Here is a 19702-nt window from a genome sequence, read left to right as displayed (position 1 = left end):
ATATTTAGATCTTTAATCCACTTGGATTTTAATTTAGTGCATGGTGACAGATAAGGCTCTAGTTTTAATCTTTTGCAGATTGAGATCTAGTTTTTCCAACACCATTTATTAAAGAGGCTATCTTTCCTCCAGTGGGGACTTTCAGCTCCTTTGTCAAAGATGAGGTAGCTGAGTGCATCTGGAGTTGTTTTTGTGTCTTCCAATCTGTTCCACTGATCCTCAGGTCTGTTTCTTTGCCAGTACCATGCTGTTTTTATCACGGTGGCTTTATGGTATAATTTCAAATTGGGAATTGTTATACCCACTGCCATGTGTCTGTTGCCTAGGATGGCTTTTGCCATTCTAGGTCTCTTATGGTTCCAAATGAATTTTTGGATTCTTCTTTCTAATTCTGTGAAGTATTGTGTTGGGATTTCAATTGGTATTGCTTTGAGTCTGCACAGCAGTTTTGGTAGTATGGCCGTTTTCACTATGTTGCTTCTTCCTACCCAGGAGCAGGGGAGATCTTTCCATTTCTGAAAAAAGAGATCGAGGAGGCTATAAATGGCCTCTTCTTTAGGAGGTAGGAGAAATAATTCCAAAGGGAACGTGATGCATGTAACCAGTACTTGCCCTGCTCCTTGTTCCATAGGGTCACTTCTGACTAGCAGCTGCTGAAACGTTCTAAGTATGAAATGTGATAAAAATATGGTGATTGTTTAATTTAAATAGAAATTATTGCAGTAAAAGAGACACTGCCATTAGTCTCTGGCAAAATCCTCCCCTTGGTTTGAACCCTTGTATCCCATGATTCTTTAAGCATCCTGAAGCAGTTCTGGAAGTCCTCTTTCCTGAGTGTCTTATAGTTGTGCTATTGTGACTGCCTCAGTGTTCTGACTTGATTCAAAACGTTCACCTTTCATGGTTGTTTTGACTTTGGAAAAGGGCTCAAAGTTCCATGGTGCCAAATCCCGCAAATGGGGTAGAAGAGGACACACTGTAATACTTTACAAACCTTCCTTTCTGTTGGATGGCATGCAGCAGCGACACCAAGGAAAGAGGACTTCCAGAACAGCTTTAGGAATTGGGAAGAACAATGGGATAGGTGTGTTTCAAGCAAGGGGGAGAATTCTGAGGGGATGCAGTGTGTCTTTTACTGGAATAAATTTTAATATGTTAGCATTAACTGTATATTTTGATCAGATGCTCTTAAAGCCCACCCAGGAATACTCTCAGACATCATTTGTTGTTAATAAGTCAATGTATTTAAATTCATGAGCTTCTATAGAAGGCAGAAAAGACAAAGAATAATAGAGTTGAGAGCACAGAGAAGTGAGGCCAGTGGCCACTTTTGGCACAGTGACGGCCACTGGGCAGGTAGGACAGTGTGGTAGTCAAACCACTGGATCTGCCAGGGTTGAATCCCAGCTCAGCTACTTACTGGGTAAGTTATTTAGTTTTTCCTTTTGAAGTTTGTTCTATAAAATGGAGATTGTTTTGAGGATTGAGGCTTCATATAAAATGCTTGCAGTAGTGCTCTATGCAGAGTTGTCCTTTAACAAACGTTAATAGTATATAGTCTACTTAACTTGGGTCCTTCCATTTCTTTTTAATGGTAACTTCCTCTTACCCTCAACCTGGGAAAATTCACCTTTTTATTTACAAACAGTCCAAGGTATTAAATGTAGAAAATATCTGCTTCTATCTCTTAGTCAAAATCTAATTTATTCATTTATTGTTTGTAGAGACAATGATATGTGTGTAGGTGTCAGGTCCTATGCTAAACACAGGAACTACAAAAGCGAATCAGTGCCTCTGATAAGGAGCTAATAGTCTCAAATGTTATATAGACAAGAATCAGATAAAAGCAGCTCACTGGAAATGCCTGGGCTTCCCTAGAGCCTCTGAGAAAGGGCATCTAAGCCAACTCTGGGTTGCAATGCCTGGGGAAGACCCCCTGGAACTGGTGGGGAGAGGTTCCTCAAATTGTCCTGGAGAACAAATATTGGTCTCCCTGAAGTTTGACAAGGCAGGTAAGGGTCAGGTCCTGATGGGCCTAGGGAACTTGGTCTTGTTCCTTAGACAGGAGAGATGCAGATTGTGTAGGCTTTTCTGCTTCCCTGGACCTGGTGAGTGAACAAGGGCAGGGCAGTTGGGAGGAGGAGAGAGAAGGAGGTAAAGATACAGTGGCTTATTGACCTTGAGGTGGATCTAGTCAGAGGACTGGCAGTTTCTGTAAAGATAAAGAGTGGATTCAGTGGAAGATGGTGAGAAAACAGACAGTAGAACTGACATTCCAGAACTTTCAAGAGATAAACAGAAACTAGTCAGTGTTGACAACTTCATTGAAAATAGAAATAAAAGTTTTTAATGCACTGACAAGTTGTGGAGCCCTGAGGGTAGAATGTGAGAGGAATGCAAAAGTAATTGGTGAGGACATGGAAAAGCCCAGAACTAATAACAGGGGAAGGGGGCGGGGGTAGATAGGAAAATTGGGAGTCTGGTGCTTAAGAAGACGATGCAAAGGATGGTCTAAGTGGAAGACTTGAGGCTGTGAATGCTTCAAAAGATTGGTTAGGGAGAACCTAGAGGTTGTATGAGGTCAAGGGGAGCAGGAGGGTAGCAATCCCCATCCCTATAATCCCAGTGCTCTGGGAGGCTGAAGCAAGAGGAGTACAAGTTCGAGCCCAGCCTGGGTAATTTAGCAAGATGCTAGTTTTTTGGTTTTTTTTTTTGTCTCAAAAAAAAAAATTGAAATAACTGGGGATGTAGCTCAGTGCAAAGGCCCTGGGTTTATTTCCACAGACAAACAAGCGATGTACTTGAGCCACAATTGAGAAATACATTACTTTATGTAGCACACACACACACACACACACACACACACACACAGAGAAAATACTCAAGAACAAGACTAAGTATCATGAGCTGGTGCACAATATGAGGAAGGTGCACCATGCGTGAGGATGGGGTCTTGGGCTTGAGTGGTGCAGCCCCTCTCACCTCTCCTGGACCTGAGCCTTCCAACTCTTCTCAGTGCAGCCTCAATTGGAAAGCTGGGATGTGACCTATTGTTCTACTACAAATGTGCTGCCGAAGTGGATCTGGGTGGGTGTCGGATGACAGCAGCACCCCTGAAGAAGTGATATTGCAGTCAGTACCTGAGACTTGATCAATACCATTGCCTGATGCTGATGATAGTGTATGCATAAACCATTGGAACTTAAGTCTTCCCAGCAATTTACAGTTTTGCTGTAGCAAATATTTGGTTTAGACACAATACAGCAGTTACGTGTAAAAGGCTAAATTTCTTAAAGGAGATTAAAAAGCTCTAAAAGTCCATGAACAATGGTTTGAGGCTGCATCATGGCTTCAACTGTTAGGGATGCCTTTAAGCAATTTTCTCATTTCCTTGACATCAGCCCCTATTTCCTTGCCTTTCTAAAGGATGTCTTGAAAAAACTAGGTTTTCAAATCCCTGAACACATTAGTATCGTGGTATGTCACCTCTTTGTTAAAGTTCAAAGAAGTAGACTGGAGAAAAAAAGAAGTGAACTGGAAGTCATGCATTTTATCGATTACAAGAGTTATGGGGAGAAGAGAACACCACTCCCTGGAGTTTGGGAAGGCCGTGGTCGATTGTCATGACCATGAACTCAAGTTTGAGCCTCAAGAAAATGACAAGTTCCAGCATGTTTTGCCCTCTCAGGTGGCTTGGGGCTTGCTGAGATGTCAAATGTTAAACCTGCAAATGCCAGAGGTCTACTTTAAGTGTTGCTTGGTAGAAGAGGTTGCTAATTTTTTTTCCTGCTCTGTTTAATGGATTTTGATTCTGCCCCTGTAATTTTCCTGAGGCTGATTAAAGCAATGACTTCAGTTTTATTTTTTCTTTCTTTTTAACCTGAAGCAGTGACCTTTAAAAACAGATTTCTTACTGGTTACCTGCTGTGCTTTCCTCAGTTGGCCTTGCTCCCTCCCTCTTTATTCTGTCTGTGAAAACACACACACACACACACACACCCCCACACCCCCTCATATTACATATACTGATGGATTCCTGGGTTTCTGTGTAAATTAATGCCTCCTGAATGATTACTTCATAAAGTGCCAAAGATGCTTAACACACCAGGAGGATCTTAGGAGTCCTCCTGTCTACCTGACAGAGAAGAAATGAATCTGAATCCTGATGGGCTGGGGATTTGGCTCAGGGGTTCTGCCTCCTGCCTTGCAAGTGCATAAGGCCCAAGTTCCATCCCCGGTACCATAAAAAAAAAAAAAAAGAAGAAGAAAAGAAAAAGAATCTGCATCCTATATAACTAATATCTGCTACCTTTACCTGTCTGTCTATAACTGAGGGAATGAATGAATTTATATTTAATTTTCTGCTGCTTTCACCAATTCTTGCTGCCTAGAATAAGTATAATCAGATACTGTTCACTGTGACTGTAAGATTCAGATTTACTGGAATTCTAGCCAAAACTGTGCTCAGATGAAAAACGGAAAGTTACTAGAATAATTTCTGTCCCAACAATTCTTCTATTTTTTAAAATCTATTCATTGCATTGTTTGTTTGGGAAACAGAACATTAAATAGCCATCAGGATGTAGCTCAGTTTCTTAGAGGTCTTCAAATAGCTTCTCTGTCCACATCTGACTCCCAGTAGAAGAGAGTCACACGTAGATGGTCTGTCATTGTTTTCCTCATCCTGAATGGAGCCATAGTCAGATAGCAGTTTTGTTTTCATTGGCCCTGTTTCTAAGGGTATCCTGAGATGGAAACAATATTTGGAGGAAGCCTGTAACCTCACTGACTGTGGCATCACACAGTACTACATTCTCCATCCTGGTTCCTTACTGGATGGAGTCATTGCCTGTAGTGATGAGAGAATGGTCCCGGGCTCTGACGACAGCTCAGAGTCCTTTGTCCTAGAGTCTTGAGGGCCGCCCCTCTTGAGCCTGACCCTCTCCCTTATTTCCTCTCTTCTTTGTCACTCTTCTCCCCTCCACCCTCGTAGAAGATATTGCTTCCTTTTGTGTCTGGAATCTGGTAGGACTCTTAGTTATTCTCTAATCCTTCCAGTTCCACCTGAACAGAGAGGAGAGCTCTGACCTGGTCGCTGAAGAGCAGAGGCTGAGATGATTTGTACAGTGGCCCTGCCACAGGGTGACTGTCTAAAAGGCCATATGCAGAGAGCAGACTTTCACTAGCATTTGGCTTGTAAGTGCTGGGCTGAGAGTTTGTTTCCCTTCCCTTGTTGAGCAGTGTCTTAGAGCACCTCCTGTCACTTGTTCTCCATCCTAGTGGGGAGGGGTTGAGCTTTGGTCACTGTGGTTGTTCCTACCTATGTGGGAGTCTCCACTTTTAGAGGCAGAGTAGACAGACAGGAAGAAGCTAAAGGACCGAGGAGTCATATTTGAGCAAAACAATTCATAGGACCAGTGGCTCAGTGAAGATGGCAGGCCCCGTGATGGGCTATTAAAAAACGTCACAAAGAAATGTTTTCTCTGCAATGCAGGTACAAAGCTTAAAGTGTAGCAAAAGCAACAACACTTTAGGAATTATTCCGTGAGAACTGTTCTTCTGGTATTTGAATCAGTTGGTGTCCCTAAAACTCTTTTCCCATACGTGAGCCACACCAAAGGCAATCCAAGAAAGCCCTCTATGCTACCATATCTGCAAAGTGTGATAGAGAAGTACAGTGAATATTTAAATTTGAAAAATGTGTTTTAGTAAAAGCCACATTGCTGTGAATCCCCCTTAATATCCTTCCCCTCTCTTTGAATACGCTTATCTGATCACTCTTGCCACTTTCTGAAGCAGTCTGGGAGTCCTCCTTCATGAGCATCTTTGGTTGCGCTGTTGTGTTTGTCTTGATGTACTGAATCAATTCAAAATGTTTACCTTTATGGTAATTCTGATTTTGAAGAAGAGCCAGAAATCACAAGGTGCCAGACCCCGAGGATAAAGTGGATGAGGACACACCGCAGTGTTTTTACAAGCCTGCCTTTCTGCTGGATGGCACTTGGCAGCAGCATTCATGATATTGTTGATCATACCTCATAATGACACTCATGAAAGAGGACTTCCAGAACTGCTTCAGAAAGAAGCAAGAATCATGGGAGAAGTGTGTTGGAGGTGAGAGAGAGAGAGAGTTTTGAGAGGGGTTAATGGCAATGTGTCCTTTGCTATAATAACTTTTTCAAAAATTATACCCATATTTCGTCTCCTTATCACCCCTGTATCCTCATGGTTGTCCTGGGGAACTTGAAGTCTCCATCCCTGAATCACCCGTTCCTCAGGTCTTGTTCTTTGTTTCCACTCACTTCTTTGGACTTAATGTTGCAGAGTCGCTATCATCACTACCTCATTCCTGCATGAGCCATGGGCTTAGATCCAAGCTCCTCCTTTTCCTGATTCCTGAAACCTAAAACTACCCTTGGTCTGCACCCCTCTCACTCCCATACCGAACTCAAACTCCCAGTAGCAATCTGAAGCAAATCTTCCCCTCAGAGCCCCCTTTTTTTGTACCGGGGATCAAACTCAGGACCTTGTGCTTGCGAGGTAGGCAGTGGCACCACTGAGCTAACTCCCCAGCCCTCAGAGCCTCATTTTTTCCAAAACTCCACTTGTTTGAGAATCATGGCTTGGCAGCCAAAATACTTACATAGGTACAATAGGAAATCTAGAAAAATGTAGTATAGGCGTTCCTGGAATTTGAAGATGTCTTTGAGCTATTAAAACTATAACACCTTACCATATACTCTTTTTTTCTTTATTCAGGGAATCAAACTCAGGACCTTGCACTTCCCAGGCAGATGCAGCACCACTGAGCTAAATCCATGGCCTTTGCATCTCTCGCTCGCTGTCTCTCTCTCCCTCTCCCTCTCTCCATATCCATATCTCTATTCTTTAGAATACTTGCCCAAGTACTCTTTAGTAATTTTCACATGAAACGGGATTTTTTTTTTCAGCAAAAATCGGTAGGAAATGCTATTTTGAAGTAAGGCACTAGGTGGAGCATGTGAATTTGAAGAAAATTTAAGATTGGAATTTCTACCGGTAGTGACAATCATTTAAAGCAAGGAAATTGAAAAAGATTAAGCCAAATTTACTCTAATTTTAGCTATAGAGAAATATAAAACAGCATAACAGTTTTTACAAGTATATCTAAAGTCTAAGATAATGTTTTTAAAAAGAGGCAGAAATTGGAATCAGTAATATTCTCTTCAATAAGCCCCATAGCCAAACCCCATAGCCAAAGGAAAGTAAGTCAGACAGCAGTTTCAGAGAAATACTAGTTGGGGGCTGCAGAAAGGGATATATCCATGTATAGATGTTTTCTGGTTGGGAAAGTGGAATGATCCTTATCAGAGTGGAAAAATCTTGTATATACGTAAGCTTCTAGATAATGAACTTCAATTGTATAGTAAATAATACACAATTTAATTGACCATAAGCAGGGGAAGAGCTCACACACTGCTAATAGCAGTAGATAAAATCTTTTAAAAGCAGGTAGGTGGGTTTTGCTTGTCTGTTTATAAAATATCACTCAGGGATCGAACTCAGGACCTTGTGTTTGCCAGGCAGGTGCAGCGCCACTGAGCTACATCCCCGTCCTGGAGGCTGTATTTGTGCTACGGGCAGTTAGATTGCTGCAGCACACGAACAGTCTGGGTTACATAGTGAGTTCAAGGCCAGTCTGAACCACATAGTGAGACCCTGTCTCAAAATCACAAATAAAGTTGGTCCGAAGGTTGTGAGTTATTGTTAAACTGATTAACAAAAAATAAAAAAAATAAAAAAACCACAAGTAAGTAAACAAAAAAGCCCCCCAAACAATAACAAAAATATTTTTAAAAGATAAAAATACCAAGATTATAAATTTTATTTTATTAAATAAAATTAACCTGCACTCTATATGGGCCCTTTATATGAATTAGCAGCAAAACTAGTCCCCATACAGAAAATCATTAATAACGTGTTTTCAGTCTGCCTTCTTCAAATCCATCAATAGAAAAGGGGAAGGAAAATTTAACTTAATAGACTTGGAAGAGAAAAAAGCCAATGCCAGACTCTTTTCGTTGTGTTATAAGCTCAAGACTCAGTATGCAGAACTGCTGAAACTGCGTCTTTCTTTCTGCCTGCTTCTGTGAACTACATGTATCAAGCGGGTAGGTGTACATCAAGACTCCATGCCTTCTACATGGCACTCACTGAAAAGGGTGGAGACAGAACCAGCCTCTGGGCCTGGCTAGCTAGCATTGCATCAGTGGGTGACATCCTGTTAAGCTGTGATGGAGGTGGGCACACAAGGTGACAGAAGGAACTCAGCTGCAATGCTGACTCTACAGTAGAGGAGAGGATGTCTTACATATAATTTTGTTTAATGAATGGTATCTGGAGTAACGTGTGGAGTTAATGCAAATTCTTGATTACAAATGTTGACAAAGATGTACTCACAGGACTTGGTGCATTTTTCCAGCCCTTCTGCATTTGTATATTTATATATGGTATCAGTCACCTCTGAGATAGATAGGCCAGTCATGAATGAGTCTATGTATAGATTAGAACATTAAGATACTGGCTGTAGGAGGATTTGCTCAGTGTCCCACACCACAGTACTCGTGAGTCTGAGACTAGAACCTAGATCAGTGCTTTTCCCCAGTACTACAATGAGTAGTGACCAATTTATGAAGGGTATAAAAGCAAGGCCTACTTTGAGCTTGAATTAATATTGTGCCCTAAACAGCTAGCTTTTGGTCTACTGTAGCAAACAGATTATTGTTACTACCAACCGAATTTTTAATTTGGTGAGCAGTACCCCACCTCCAAGAAAAATCCTGCATTTATACGCAAGAGGATGTATATAAAGATACTGAATGCTATATTTTTTCTAGTAGTTAAAAAAAATCCTAAAATCAGCTTAAATCTTGACCAACATAAGAATGGGCAAATAGGTTGGCGTACATTTATATAATGAGATAATATCCAGTGTTAAGGTGACTGATAGCCTGAAAAGTCATAATGCTAAATGAAAAAAGTAGGCAGAATGAAACCTAGAGTATCATATAATTCTTTAAATTAAATTTACAGAAGCTATATCTTGTTCAGGCGTATGTACATATATTTGGCCAGCATTTAAAAATAGATGGGAGGGACACCTACCAGATAGGGGTGATCTCATGAGAGGAGTGGGATGGGACAGAAGTCACAAAGGGAATTCAAATAAACAAATAAGGTAAAATGTAAACAATGACCAATTTTTGATATTTATTATTTCAGAAGCTTAATGTAGTTTAAAAATATCTCAAAAAGTTGGGAGTGGTGCTGACAGACTGGGCAAGGGAACCTCAAGGGAAGGAAGGCACATCTACCGTAGTAAAAATTCTATGCCTGTAATAAAAACAGGATGCAGAATGGCATCGGTGAAATTCCTGCCTATTAAGGACTGGAAATTTTTATGACTTGGTCTCTTTTATATGAAATATTGCACACAGGGACACAATAATCTTGCATACATGAAGCAGAGAAAATGTAGGGTATATTTACTTCTGGAAGGGCTGTGGCTGGAATGGAAGAAAAGCAAATATACGTGATAGGTGGGCCTAATTGGTAATGCTCCCCACTACAGCAGAAGAGAGCCTCGAGTTATGGAGTCGGCTTCTCTGATGGCTCCACAAGGAAGGGCTTGGGCACCTGGCCTGGTCTTGCTGTGAGGTCTCTGAGGTCTCTGAATGCATCAGGTGACAAGACTATGAATGAGTCGTCACGCAGCATTTACTGTCTGAATGCTAATACTCTCTTGATACATTTCTAGGCACGAAAGGATGCACACCAGAAGACCCTGTCATGTGGAAGATGCTGAAAAATACTGCCTTGAGGATGATTTAGTTAACCTAGAGGTCCTGGATGAGGTGCTGAATATTTAGTAGTTCTAACTGATGACTTTTGTTTCACATAGATGGTCTGATCTTTCTGTTGTAGGCCATATTCTTTTAAGGTCGTTTGAAAAATTTAATTGTATAGACATGGGAAATTCTGGGTGCGCTTGGTTACTGAGACTGTGATCCTGTATTATGTTCACTTATAGTCCCTGGAATGAAGAGAAAGGATTTGGATTTTTCTAAGGAAGCTTTTTCTATCATAGGCTTTTATGATGGATTCTATCTGCTGAAATTAATGTCTTTAATAAAAATTTCAGTGAACTATTAAGATAGTTGCTTGTTCTTCATAAGGAGAGGCTACACTTAGCGAAGTAATGAAGTTATATACTTGCATTCTAAATCTGAAAACTGTAATATCCCTGTTTAACATATGCTCGGCTAATGGAGCCTTTAATTGCACTGGACCTGCTCTTACTGAGTCTAACTCCGGGGACTCCTAACTTTAGCATTTCCATCACTAACATGTAATATCAGAATGTTGCAGTTCAGATTCCTACCTCATGCATTTTAAGTGCAGCGCTTTGAGAAATGAAATTGCTATTTTTTCCATGTGTTATATTAAGAATGGCCTCTTAAATCAAATTCTAAATATAACATTTTTTCCCCACTAACAAGTAAAACCTTTGTTGAATATCTCAGTGTCCCTAACCAAGTCCTAATTCTTCCAGCATATTTCTATTCCTAATTCTTTCAAGGCAAATATATGAATCATTTCAGTGATTTCAGAACATTAGGATCACTGTATGATTTAAGTGGACACTTTAATCTCTTAGAGAAAAATGTTCTTGTAAAAATAAATTTGTTTGTAGAAACTGCCTTAATTGAGTATAATGTTTACTCTCTACCATTTTCCTCTCCTTAGGATATAATTATTCATCAGTTGCAGAAACGTTATGCAGACTTGCTGATTTACACGTATGTTGGAGACATCCTAATAGCCTTAAACCCCTTCCAGAATCTGAGCATATATTCCCCACAGGTAAGGGAGACTTTAGGAGCACACTGCTCCTCAATGGAAATTATAATACCACAAGGGCAGGACTGGGGGTGCAGCTCAGTGGCAGAACGCTTGCCTAGCATCCACAAAGCCCTGGATTCCATCTGCAGCACTAGAAAAAGAATCACACGGGCAAATGAAGATGTGTTAATAAAACCACATCACCCAAAGGTGTATACCCCAAGCTACAGATAATGCAAAACAAATGGAGTTTTTTTTTTTTTTTAACGTTGGGAGAGTAATTTTTTTAAAGCAAGGTGCAATAATAATAGCTAAAATTGCTGAGTGCTTGCTGTATGCCATGCTGTGGACTATGTCACTTCTCACAACTCTGTGAGACAGGGACCGTTATTAAGCCGATATGGCAGACAAGGGCCTTAACATAGAGAAGTGAACACCCCTGCCAATACATGCAGAAATGAAATTTGAACCCCAGCCGGCAGATTCCAGACAGCCTTACTGAGGCCACAGGTCCTCTGACAAGTGATCAACCTTCGTTTCCGGGGCAGTAGACAGAGAGAGCTTCAGGGGATCTTGTGGAGAATTGGGCTCTTCTTTTAAGTTAGTTATTTTCCCTTCAGTTTTCCAGGCTGTATCACGGGGTGAGACGGGCCTCAAATCCCCCGCACATATTTGCTTCAGCAGATGCTGCTTACCAGTGCTTGGTTACTTTCAGCAAAGACCAGGTAGGAACTCATCTTCCTTGCTTACCAAGTCTCCTGTAATACATCTTTCATCTTCCTCTTCGACTTCTAAGGCTGCTTGAAACCTTTCTGTCCCGGGTGCCCAAGGAAATGAGAAATGAAATTGCAGCTCTGAGCACCCAAAACACTGATAAAGCCATAGTAGCAGGAGTGGAAGAAATCCCTTTTCAAGGAACTTCAGAAGCACTCACTTGCTCTCATAAAATGTAATAAGATATTTCTAATATGAGTATAATGAGAACATAGAACAAATGCAACCTAATTACACAGCAATACTGTAATAAAATCTGGATGCGGAATGATAGCAATGAAATTCCTTCCCATTAATGAATGTCTCAGAGCTTTCGTGACTTGGTCTTTATATGTGACGTTTTACACTCGTGTTAGTAGTGATCTTGCGCCACACCAGGTAGCTGCTGAGAAATGATGGGTTAGGTTAAGAGTGAATGAACTTCAAACTTAATGTTAGTGAAACACAAACTTTACGTACACATTTTAACTTGCTAGACTTCCAGTTCATGGTGGTGGCATCCTGTCTTTGATATCAATAGGTTTATTTTCTTTGTTTCTTTATTCTATTTGCAACACAGGCGATCTAATTTGGTGAGTAAATTTGAGGAGAGAATCACCCTGTGTATATTCCCTGAGACCTGTGAAATCCAAAGCTTTGAGTGAGGTATAAATAAAATTATAACAATGCAAGTTGCAAAGTAGAGTACCTGGATTCATTGTAGGTTAGAAATTTGGCTTCTCCAGGTTTTTACTTATCTCAGGGACTTGTGAAACACTGATAAATTTCACAGAAAGGAAGTAAATGGAGAAAGAAAATGTGGTTTTCAAGTTGAGAAATTGCCCCACTGTGTTGTCCTTTTTCTGGACACCAAAAGTTGTGTATTTTCTGACACTAACCAATTCTCCGAGTCCCTGACAACAATTGGCCTCCTATAGTTCAGTTTACTTCTGACACTAACTACATGGAGCCAGCACAGACCCCACAATTTAAGGGCTCAGTCCCACAAGACGACTATACCCACCTCAGATGCCAGTTGCACGTGGAGTAGCCAGGCTTCCCACACTTTTGCCAAGCCAACTACTAATTCAGGGGTTTCCATGACCCCGCTTAGCCTTGCTGATTCACTAAAGCAACTCACAGAACTCAGGGAAACAATGAACGTATGTTTACTGGTTTATTGTAAATGGTACAACCAGAACTGGCCACATGGGAGAGATGCACAGGGTAAGGTGTGTGGGGCGAGGATGGTGCCCACAATTTCCATGCCTCCTCCGGGCATGCTCCCTCCCAGTACCTCGATGTGTTCATCACCTTGGCTGCTCACTGAATGTCATTGTTCACGAGTTTTTATAACTTAATCTCCAACTTCTTTCCCCTCCCTGAGCTTGGAGGTGGGGCTGAGGTTCTTACCTTCTCATCACCTGTTTGGTCTTTCCGGGACCAGTTCCCATCTCAAAGCAGTTCTAGGGCTCCCGCCTTCAACTACCTCATTAACCATGAACCGAGCTGTGGTTGAAAGGAGTTCCTTGTGAATAATGAAAAATGCTCCCAACTCAGGACTTTGCGAGGATTTTAGGAACTTTTTGTCAGACACTAGGCACAAAGACCGAATTTGTAATTTTTTACTATATCTGATCAAATAATTTCCTTAATGTATAAAGAGCTCCTAGAAATTAATGATAAACATGTCAACTATACAATGAAGAATAGATAAAGGATATGGATTAGTCACAAAAAAGAAAATATGAATAACTTTAAGCATGTGGAAAGGTATTTACCCTCGCGCATAATTAGAAAAAATGCAGATTAAAACTGCACTGAGATGCCATTTTTTACCTATCAGATGGCAAAAATCCAACATATGCTGTTGGTGAGACATAAGAGATTGCATATTAGTAGAGTTCTTAGCAAAGCAATTTGGTAGTACTTGTTAAATTTACAAATATCTTTACCTTTTTAATCTACCATCCCACTTCTTGGAATTTATTCTGAAATGAACCTGCGTATAAATATAATCATCTATATATAATGTACCTGCATATAAAAGTAATCACCTATGTATAGCATTGTTCATTGCAGTATTATTTGACAAAGAAAAAATTCAAGTATCCATCAGGAAATAGGTTATTGTACAACTGAACATTGTAGCAGTAACAGCCGTACCAGGGAATGAAGAAGTTTTCTGTGTACTGAAATGGAAAGAGTCCTAGGACAGATTTCAGTGAAAAAGTGAAAAGTGTCCAGTGGAGGCTGTGAAAGCCCTAGCTGAACACCCAGTGATGTCTGGAACTCTTCCCTGACGCTCTGTTTTCTGTAACAGTGCATTGTTATCAGCGGGGAAAGCGGCTCAGGGAAGACGGAAAGTGCCCACCTGATTGTTCAGCATCTGACTTTCTTGGGAAAGGTATCGACCTACCTCTTTTGTGTATCCTGCCTAGAAGTTCCTGCAGAGCTTCTGTGTGTTTTACAAATGATGGAAGTACCGTTTTTTTACTAGGAGTTATATAAAAATATTTTATCTTTGTTACATTCTCCTCCGGATAACTAGACCTCTTAAGATGTCAGCATGCTGTCCTCACTTCGCATAGTAAGGAAAAGAATGCCAGCACGAATTTACTAGATTGTTGCCAATTAATTTTTCACGTTTCAATGTAATAGAAACATTTGGCCATTAAGCAGTGAAAGTGGTTAAACACTATGAATAGGATCAGGCAGAGCTGCTATGGAGGTTGAGGGGATGGAAAAATGAACATTAGCATTTTAGCAAAATGGACATTGAAGAAATGAGTGCAAAATCAATCTTGTAGTTCACATCTACTCAGAATTAGTGTACTACATGATCAAGAAAGAATTTAAGGGATACATTTTATCGATGAGGTTTGTGGGAGATGGTAATGGATGACAGAAAGTTATGAGATCTCTCCACTTAAAATTCTTTCTAAACTGTTTAGCATTTTACCTGTCAAGGAGCTCAAATGAAGTGCAGCGAGATTTAAAAACTGCTGCCCTGATCTAGCTGAATCTGATTCATACACACCTGGTGAGTCGCTCATTTGAGAAAAATGATGCTGGCAGGTGATGCTAATTTCCCCAAATGGAGAAGGAAAAGGACATGGTGAACGTTGGTGGCAAGGTGGGGAGTGCCTGGCACTTTTGCTGGGTCACCTTTCATAGGCATCTCTTGTCTGCTCTGTTTGGCACAGGCCAACAATCAGACCTTGCGAGAGAAAATTCTACAAGTCAACCCCCTGGTGGAGGCCTTTGGAAATGCATGTACTGCGATCAATGACAACTCAAGCCGTTTTGGAAAATACCTGGAAATGATGTTTACACCAACCGGAGCCGTGATGGGGGCAAGAATCTCTGAATATCTCCTTGAAAAATCCAGAGTCATTAAACAGGCTGTGTGAGTGTACTGCTTTATCACTCTGCTTTTGCTCTGCATTATAAACTTGGAGGCTTTGGGAATTTCCGTGGTTCCGTTTGCATCCTTGTTCTTTAGCACCCCCATCTCCAGGCTCCGCAAGAGCAAGGAATTATTTAAAGCAAAGGGTCAGTGGTGTGCTTGTATCTAAAAGATGTTACAGCGCAGAGTACCAAGTGCTGGGGATGGGAGTGCTTCTGGAATAGACATGCTTGTTTCATCTCGGTTCATCAGGTAAAATTTAACAGTCTTACAGACATTTAAAAAAAATCATTGAATGTCTTAGAATTGAACTTCTCTATAAAAAATCCCAAGAATGTTCAACATGTTAATTTTTCCTAAATGAAGAGAAAAAACAAAAGTAAGGCCAGGAATTTAGCCTGCCTCACAAGTGCAAGGCTCTGAGTTAGATCCCTGTACCAAAGAGAGAGAGAGAGAGAGAGAGAGAGAGAGAAACAAAAGTATTCTGTTTTCAGAAGAGCAGTATATTGATAGATAAAGCATGGACTTTATGGGCGTTTACATACTGGCTGTGACACTGTGTGACCTCAGGCACAAACTCTGTGCCTCGTGTATGGAATAGAGATGCACCCAGTGCTGACTTCGTGGGTGTGTCATAAGGATCAGTGAGTTCATTTATATAAACTCACTTGCTTATAAGAATGCCTGCCAGAGTGCACTTTGTCCTATTCCTGTGTTACTGCAGGACACCAGAGTTCCTTGGGAGCATGGCTCCGTACGTACATAGTCATGCGTCATTATTCAGTACCTGCCTTATGCTGGGGTTGCAAGAGGAAACAAGATAGACAAGGTTTCTGGATTCATGGAGCTCGGGGTGTGCTGCCTGATAAGAGACTTGAGGATTCACGCATTAAAGAAAGAAATGAAACGTAGGGAAAATGTAGTAAGTGCCAGGAAGCAATGTAAGGTGCGAGGAAGGTGAAACAGAAGAGAAGGGCCACGACCTAGTGCGGGAGGAAAGAGGAGCTTCCTGGGTAGGAGATGTCTCATCTGAGATCCAAGATCACTAAGTCAGCCAACAAGGTGGGCCAGAAGTGAGGAGTGGGGAGGGAGGGAGACGGGGAGCGAATATGCTGGCCTGGATAAGCTGGTGGAGCAGAGAGGGAGAGAGGCGGACCAGTCCGGGGCTACTTGGCATGCACGCTCTACAGGCCCGGGTCTGGCTTGGGAACCCAAGTGCCGGAGTGTAGCTCAGTGGTAGAGAACTTCTCTAGCATGTTCAAGGACCCGGCTTGCATTCCCAGCACTGCCGGACAAAAACAAAGCCCAAGCATCTTCCGCTTGCGTTACTCACATGGTGGAAACTGGCAGGAACAGTTCACGAATGAGTGAACCCCCCAGAAAGAGGTGTTTTATGCTTTGCTGCCATTTCTCACACATTTGTTCACTCAACTAAAATTTTATTATTTTTATTGTATTTTTTAAAATAAATTTTACCGTATACATTGGAGGGATACCTACCGTATGATGTTATGGTGTACAGCCATAGACAGGAAAAAAAAGTTGCTGTTCAGTCATCATAAGCTGACACTATCACACAGACCAGGCACTTATCTGAAAGTGCCTATCTGAAAGGACACTGGCCAGGATGGCCTTAAAGAGGTAGAAGCAGGAGACCAAGGAGACTGAGGGGTGACTCTTTGGTACCTGAAAGCATACTGGTGTGGGAAAGTGCAGACCTCAGTTATGGACCAGTTACTCCCTAGCCTGCTATACAGCCTGCAAGTCACTTCCTGCGTGGGGCTCCAGGACATTAGGTGACTTGGCTGATGCCTTCGTGGTCTCTAAAGCAGCAGGAGCTGTAAACAGAGGCATTGGCACAGGTGCTGGATGTGGTGGCTGGAATGGAGGGATCTCCAGTATGTATAACCTGCACTGTTACCTGTTCCATTCTGTAAAACCTCCTTCTGCTCACAGGAAAGATAAGTGTGTTTAACAAGGTAAATTGTAACAATTATTAGATGAACTTTATCCCTGTTACTATTCTGTAATGGGGATGAAGCGTATTTAATTGCTTGAAAGTGCACGTTTTCTATGAAATAATATTTTTGCACAGAAAGGGAATGATAGAAATTACTTCAAAGTGGGACAGCCCAGAAGATAGTATTAATAAAGTCTCTTCCTTTTTGTCCTCAGGGGAGAGAAAAATTTTCACATATTTTACTATATTTATGCTGGTCTTTATCACCAACAGAAACTTTCTGAATTCAGGCTTCCTGAGGAAAAGCCTCCTAGGTAAGTGTCAGGAGTTGTACTTGTTAATTTTGCATGAATGTGCAATTACCAGTTGACAAAATGAGAAGAAAATGGAGCTGGTTTCCTAACTGGAAACTCATAGTCTATTTAGTTTAAATATGGAGGATGAGATGGCAGGAACCACATCTCACCATTTTCATTTTCTAGAATGTCTAAAAACTCGACTGCACCCATTTTATTCAGCCACGTGCACTATTGTCCCCCCATCCATCCAGTGTCAGACTATAGAAGAGGAGCCCCCCTGGAATTTGAGGTGCTATTTCCAAGTCAATGGTCATTGTGTTTGGTGACAGGTACATAGCTGATGGCACTGGGAGAGTCATGCATGACATAACTTCCAAGGAGTCTTACAAAAGACAATTCGAAGAAATTCAGCATTGCTTCAGGATTATTGGGTTCACTGAGAAGGTAAGTGATTGTGAAGAGGGAAAGAGTTTCATATATTAATATTCTTAAACGAATGTGAGTGAAGATGTGGACATTCTAACTTGGGGCAGTTTGGTGATACCAGAGATTGAACCCAGGACCTTCACAGTGAACTACACCTCCAGCGCTTTTTTATTTTTTATTTTGAGACAGATTGAGACTCAAATTTGCCATTCTCCTGACTCAGCCTTCCAGAGGCTGGTGGATATGTACTTTTCAAATGCCTTATTGGTTCTGTAATAAAATTTTGCTATTCAAAATGTGGTCCAAAGACCAGAAACTTTGTCATTTCCTCAAAGCTTGTTCAAAATGCAGAGTCTCTTGTCCATCCAAGAATGACTGAAAGCAGATTGCGCATTGTAGCATGGTGCCCAGTGGACACAGAGTAACAGCGCTGCTGTAAGGATCGTGAACTGACATTATTATCATTTCACCGTGACTGTAATTACAAACACCCAAACAATACTGTCCTCCGAGCTGGGTTTCAACCTGTAAAGTGAACTGTGTATCGGAGTCCAGGAATCTGTAGGTTATGTCCAAGCCATAGGCATATATTTATTCTAGTAGCTCTTTGTGCATCAAGATGAATTAATTGAATCCTTCAACTTTTATTCAGTCACTTCCTTCTTCATGGCACACAATTGCACATTATTAACTATCGCTCTAAATATTATACTACCTCCATCGTACTAGATACAGGCTATTAAATATATGCTTGCGGTGACAGACGATATTTATAACCCTAGGCTCACATATTATTCTGTGATACATTATGTCATAGTTTCTGGGCTTCGTGCCATCAGTTTTGCAAAACATAGTTTCTTTTGCTTTTCCAACAGGGGGTGAATGATTAGAAGGTAGGTAAGAGTGTTAAATCTTAAGGGATTAGATTAAAAACACTCCAGTTACCTTGGGACAGCCACTCTGTATAAAGAATTGCTTCTGTAATCCAAAGAGTTTGGCTAGCCTTTTGCTCCCCAGCACAGTTGATTTTAGTCATAATAATACCTTTCTTTTTTCTAGCCAGCTGTGACTTGTCCCTGTTGGCCTCCCACAGATTTTAAACTGACAGACAGTGGAAAATCCCAAAGGTCAGATAAAAATAGAAATATATTTCCCTTGGCTCCTTAGAGGAGAGCAATTAAACAGGTTCCAGCACTGTTAAAAAGACCTTTATGGTTATTAACTTACAGAGCTGTTTTTTATCAAATGTGTCACCAGGAGAGCCAAAGCATGGTAGGGGTAGCAATGGAGCCATTGAAAGTTACTTGGGTCATGCCAAAGAGTTCAGGGTGTGCTTCCTTAATAGGGCCGGACAGCAGTAGTGAAGTTAGCTCTCAGGGGTGATGGTATTTTGCTTTCAGTGAAAACAAAGATGCTTATAGAATACTGTGAAGAGACTGGACTGAGCTGTAGAAGAAAGCATACAGTAGTGCTATTCCAATCATAAAAATACACTGCTAGTGTTAATAAAACAGAGGCAGTGCATTTTAAGATAACAAAATAAAAAACAGAGGAAATTAAATATATTAAGCATATGTCTTTGAGCTAAGCTATCCTTAGCCCCGTGGGGAAAAAAGTACAGTATAAATGAATAAATAACTGTACAAATGAACATGAAAGGAAAGAAATGAAAAGGTTGGTGAAGTTTCTTCATTTTGTGCCTGGCCTGAACTGTTTAATGCCTAACTGGAGCTTGTGGTATGTCTGTGTGTGTATTTTCACTGTGTTCCACCTTAATTCATACTAGAAATAAACCAACTTACGTTAGTTAGCAACTTTGGAAATGGAACAAAAAGTCTGGATCTTGTCTTTCTGATCCAGTGTTTTGTACTTATTTCTCCTCAGACAACCTGTTTTGCTAAATTAACTCAGTTTACTTTGTGCTTATAAACACACAGGATGCCAGGATGTAGTTCAGTGGTATCATGCTTGCCC

At 41.0% G+C, this 19702-nt stretch overlaps 1 protein-coding gene across 1 annotated transcript in view; it reads left to right on the top strand.

The window, feature by feature from the left end:
• The window catches only part of Myo3b (myosin IIIB), a 453146-nt gene that overhangs the window by 183788 nt on the left and 249656 nt on the right, over positions 1-19702 (top strand). Inside the window, exons 11-17 of the mRNA XM_010606961.3 lie at positions 9797-9893; positions 10786-10902; positions 11502-11606; positions 13958-14041; positions 14841-15043; positions 17219-17317; positions 17632-17746. Coding sequence (XP_010605263.1) covers positions 9797-9893; positions 10786-10902; positions 11502-11606; positions 13958-14041; positions 14841-15043; positions 17219-17317; positions 17632-17746 — 820 coding nt within the window. The remainder of the gene's footprint in view (positions 1-9796; positions 9894-10785; positions 10903-11501; positions 11607-13957; positions 14042-14840; positions 15044-17218; positions 17318-17631; positions 17747-19702) is intronic.

Source organism: Fukomys damarensis, unplaced genomic scaffold, assembly GCF_012274545.1.
Source record: "Fukomys damarensis isolate Sample0158 unplaced genomic scaffold, DMR_v1.0_HiC HiC_scaffold_26, whole genome shotgun sequence".
Lineage (NCBI taxonomy): Eukaryota > Metazoa > Chordata > Mammalia > Rodentia > Bathyergidae > Fukomys > Fukomys damarensis.
This window is presented reverse-complemented; position numbering and strand designations above follow the sequence as displayed.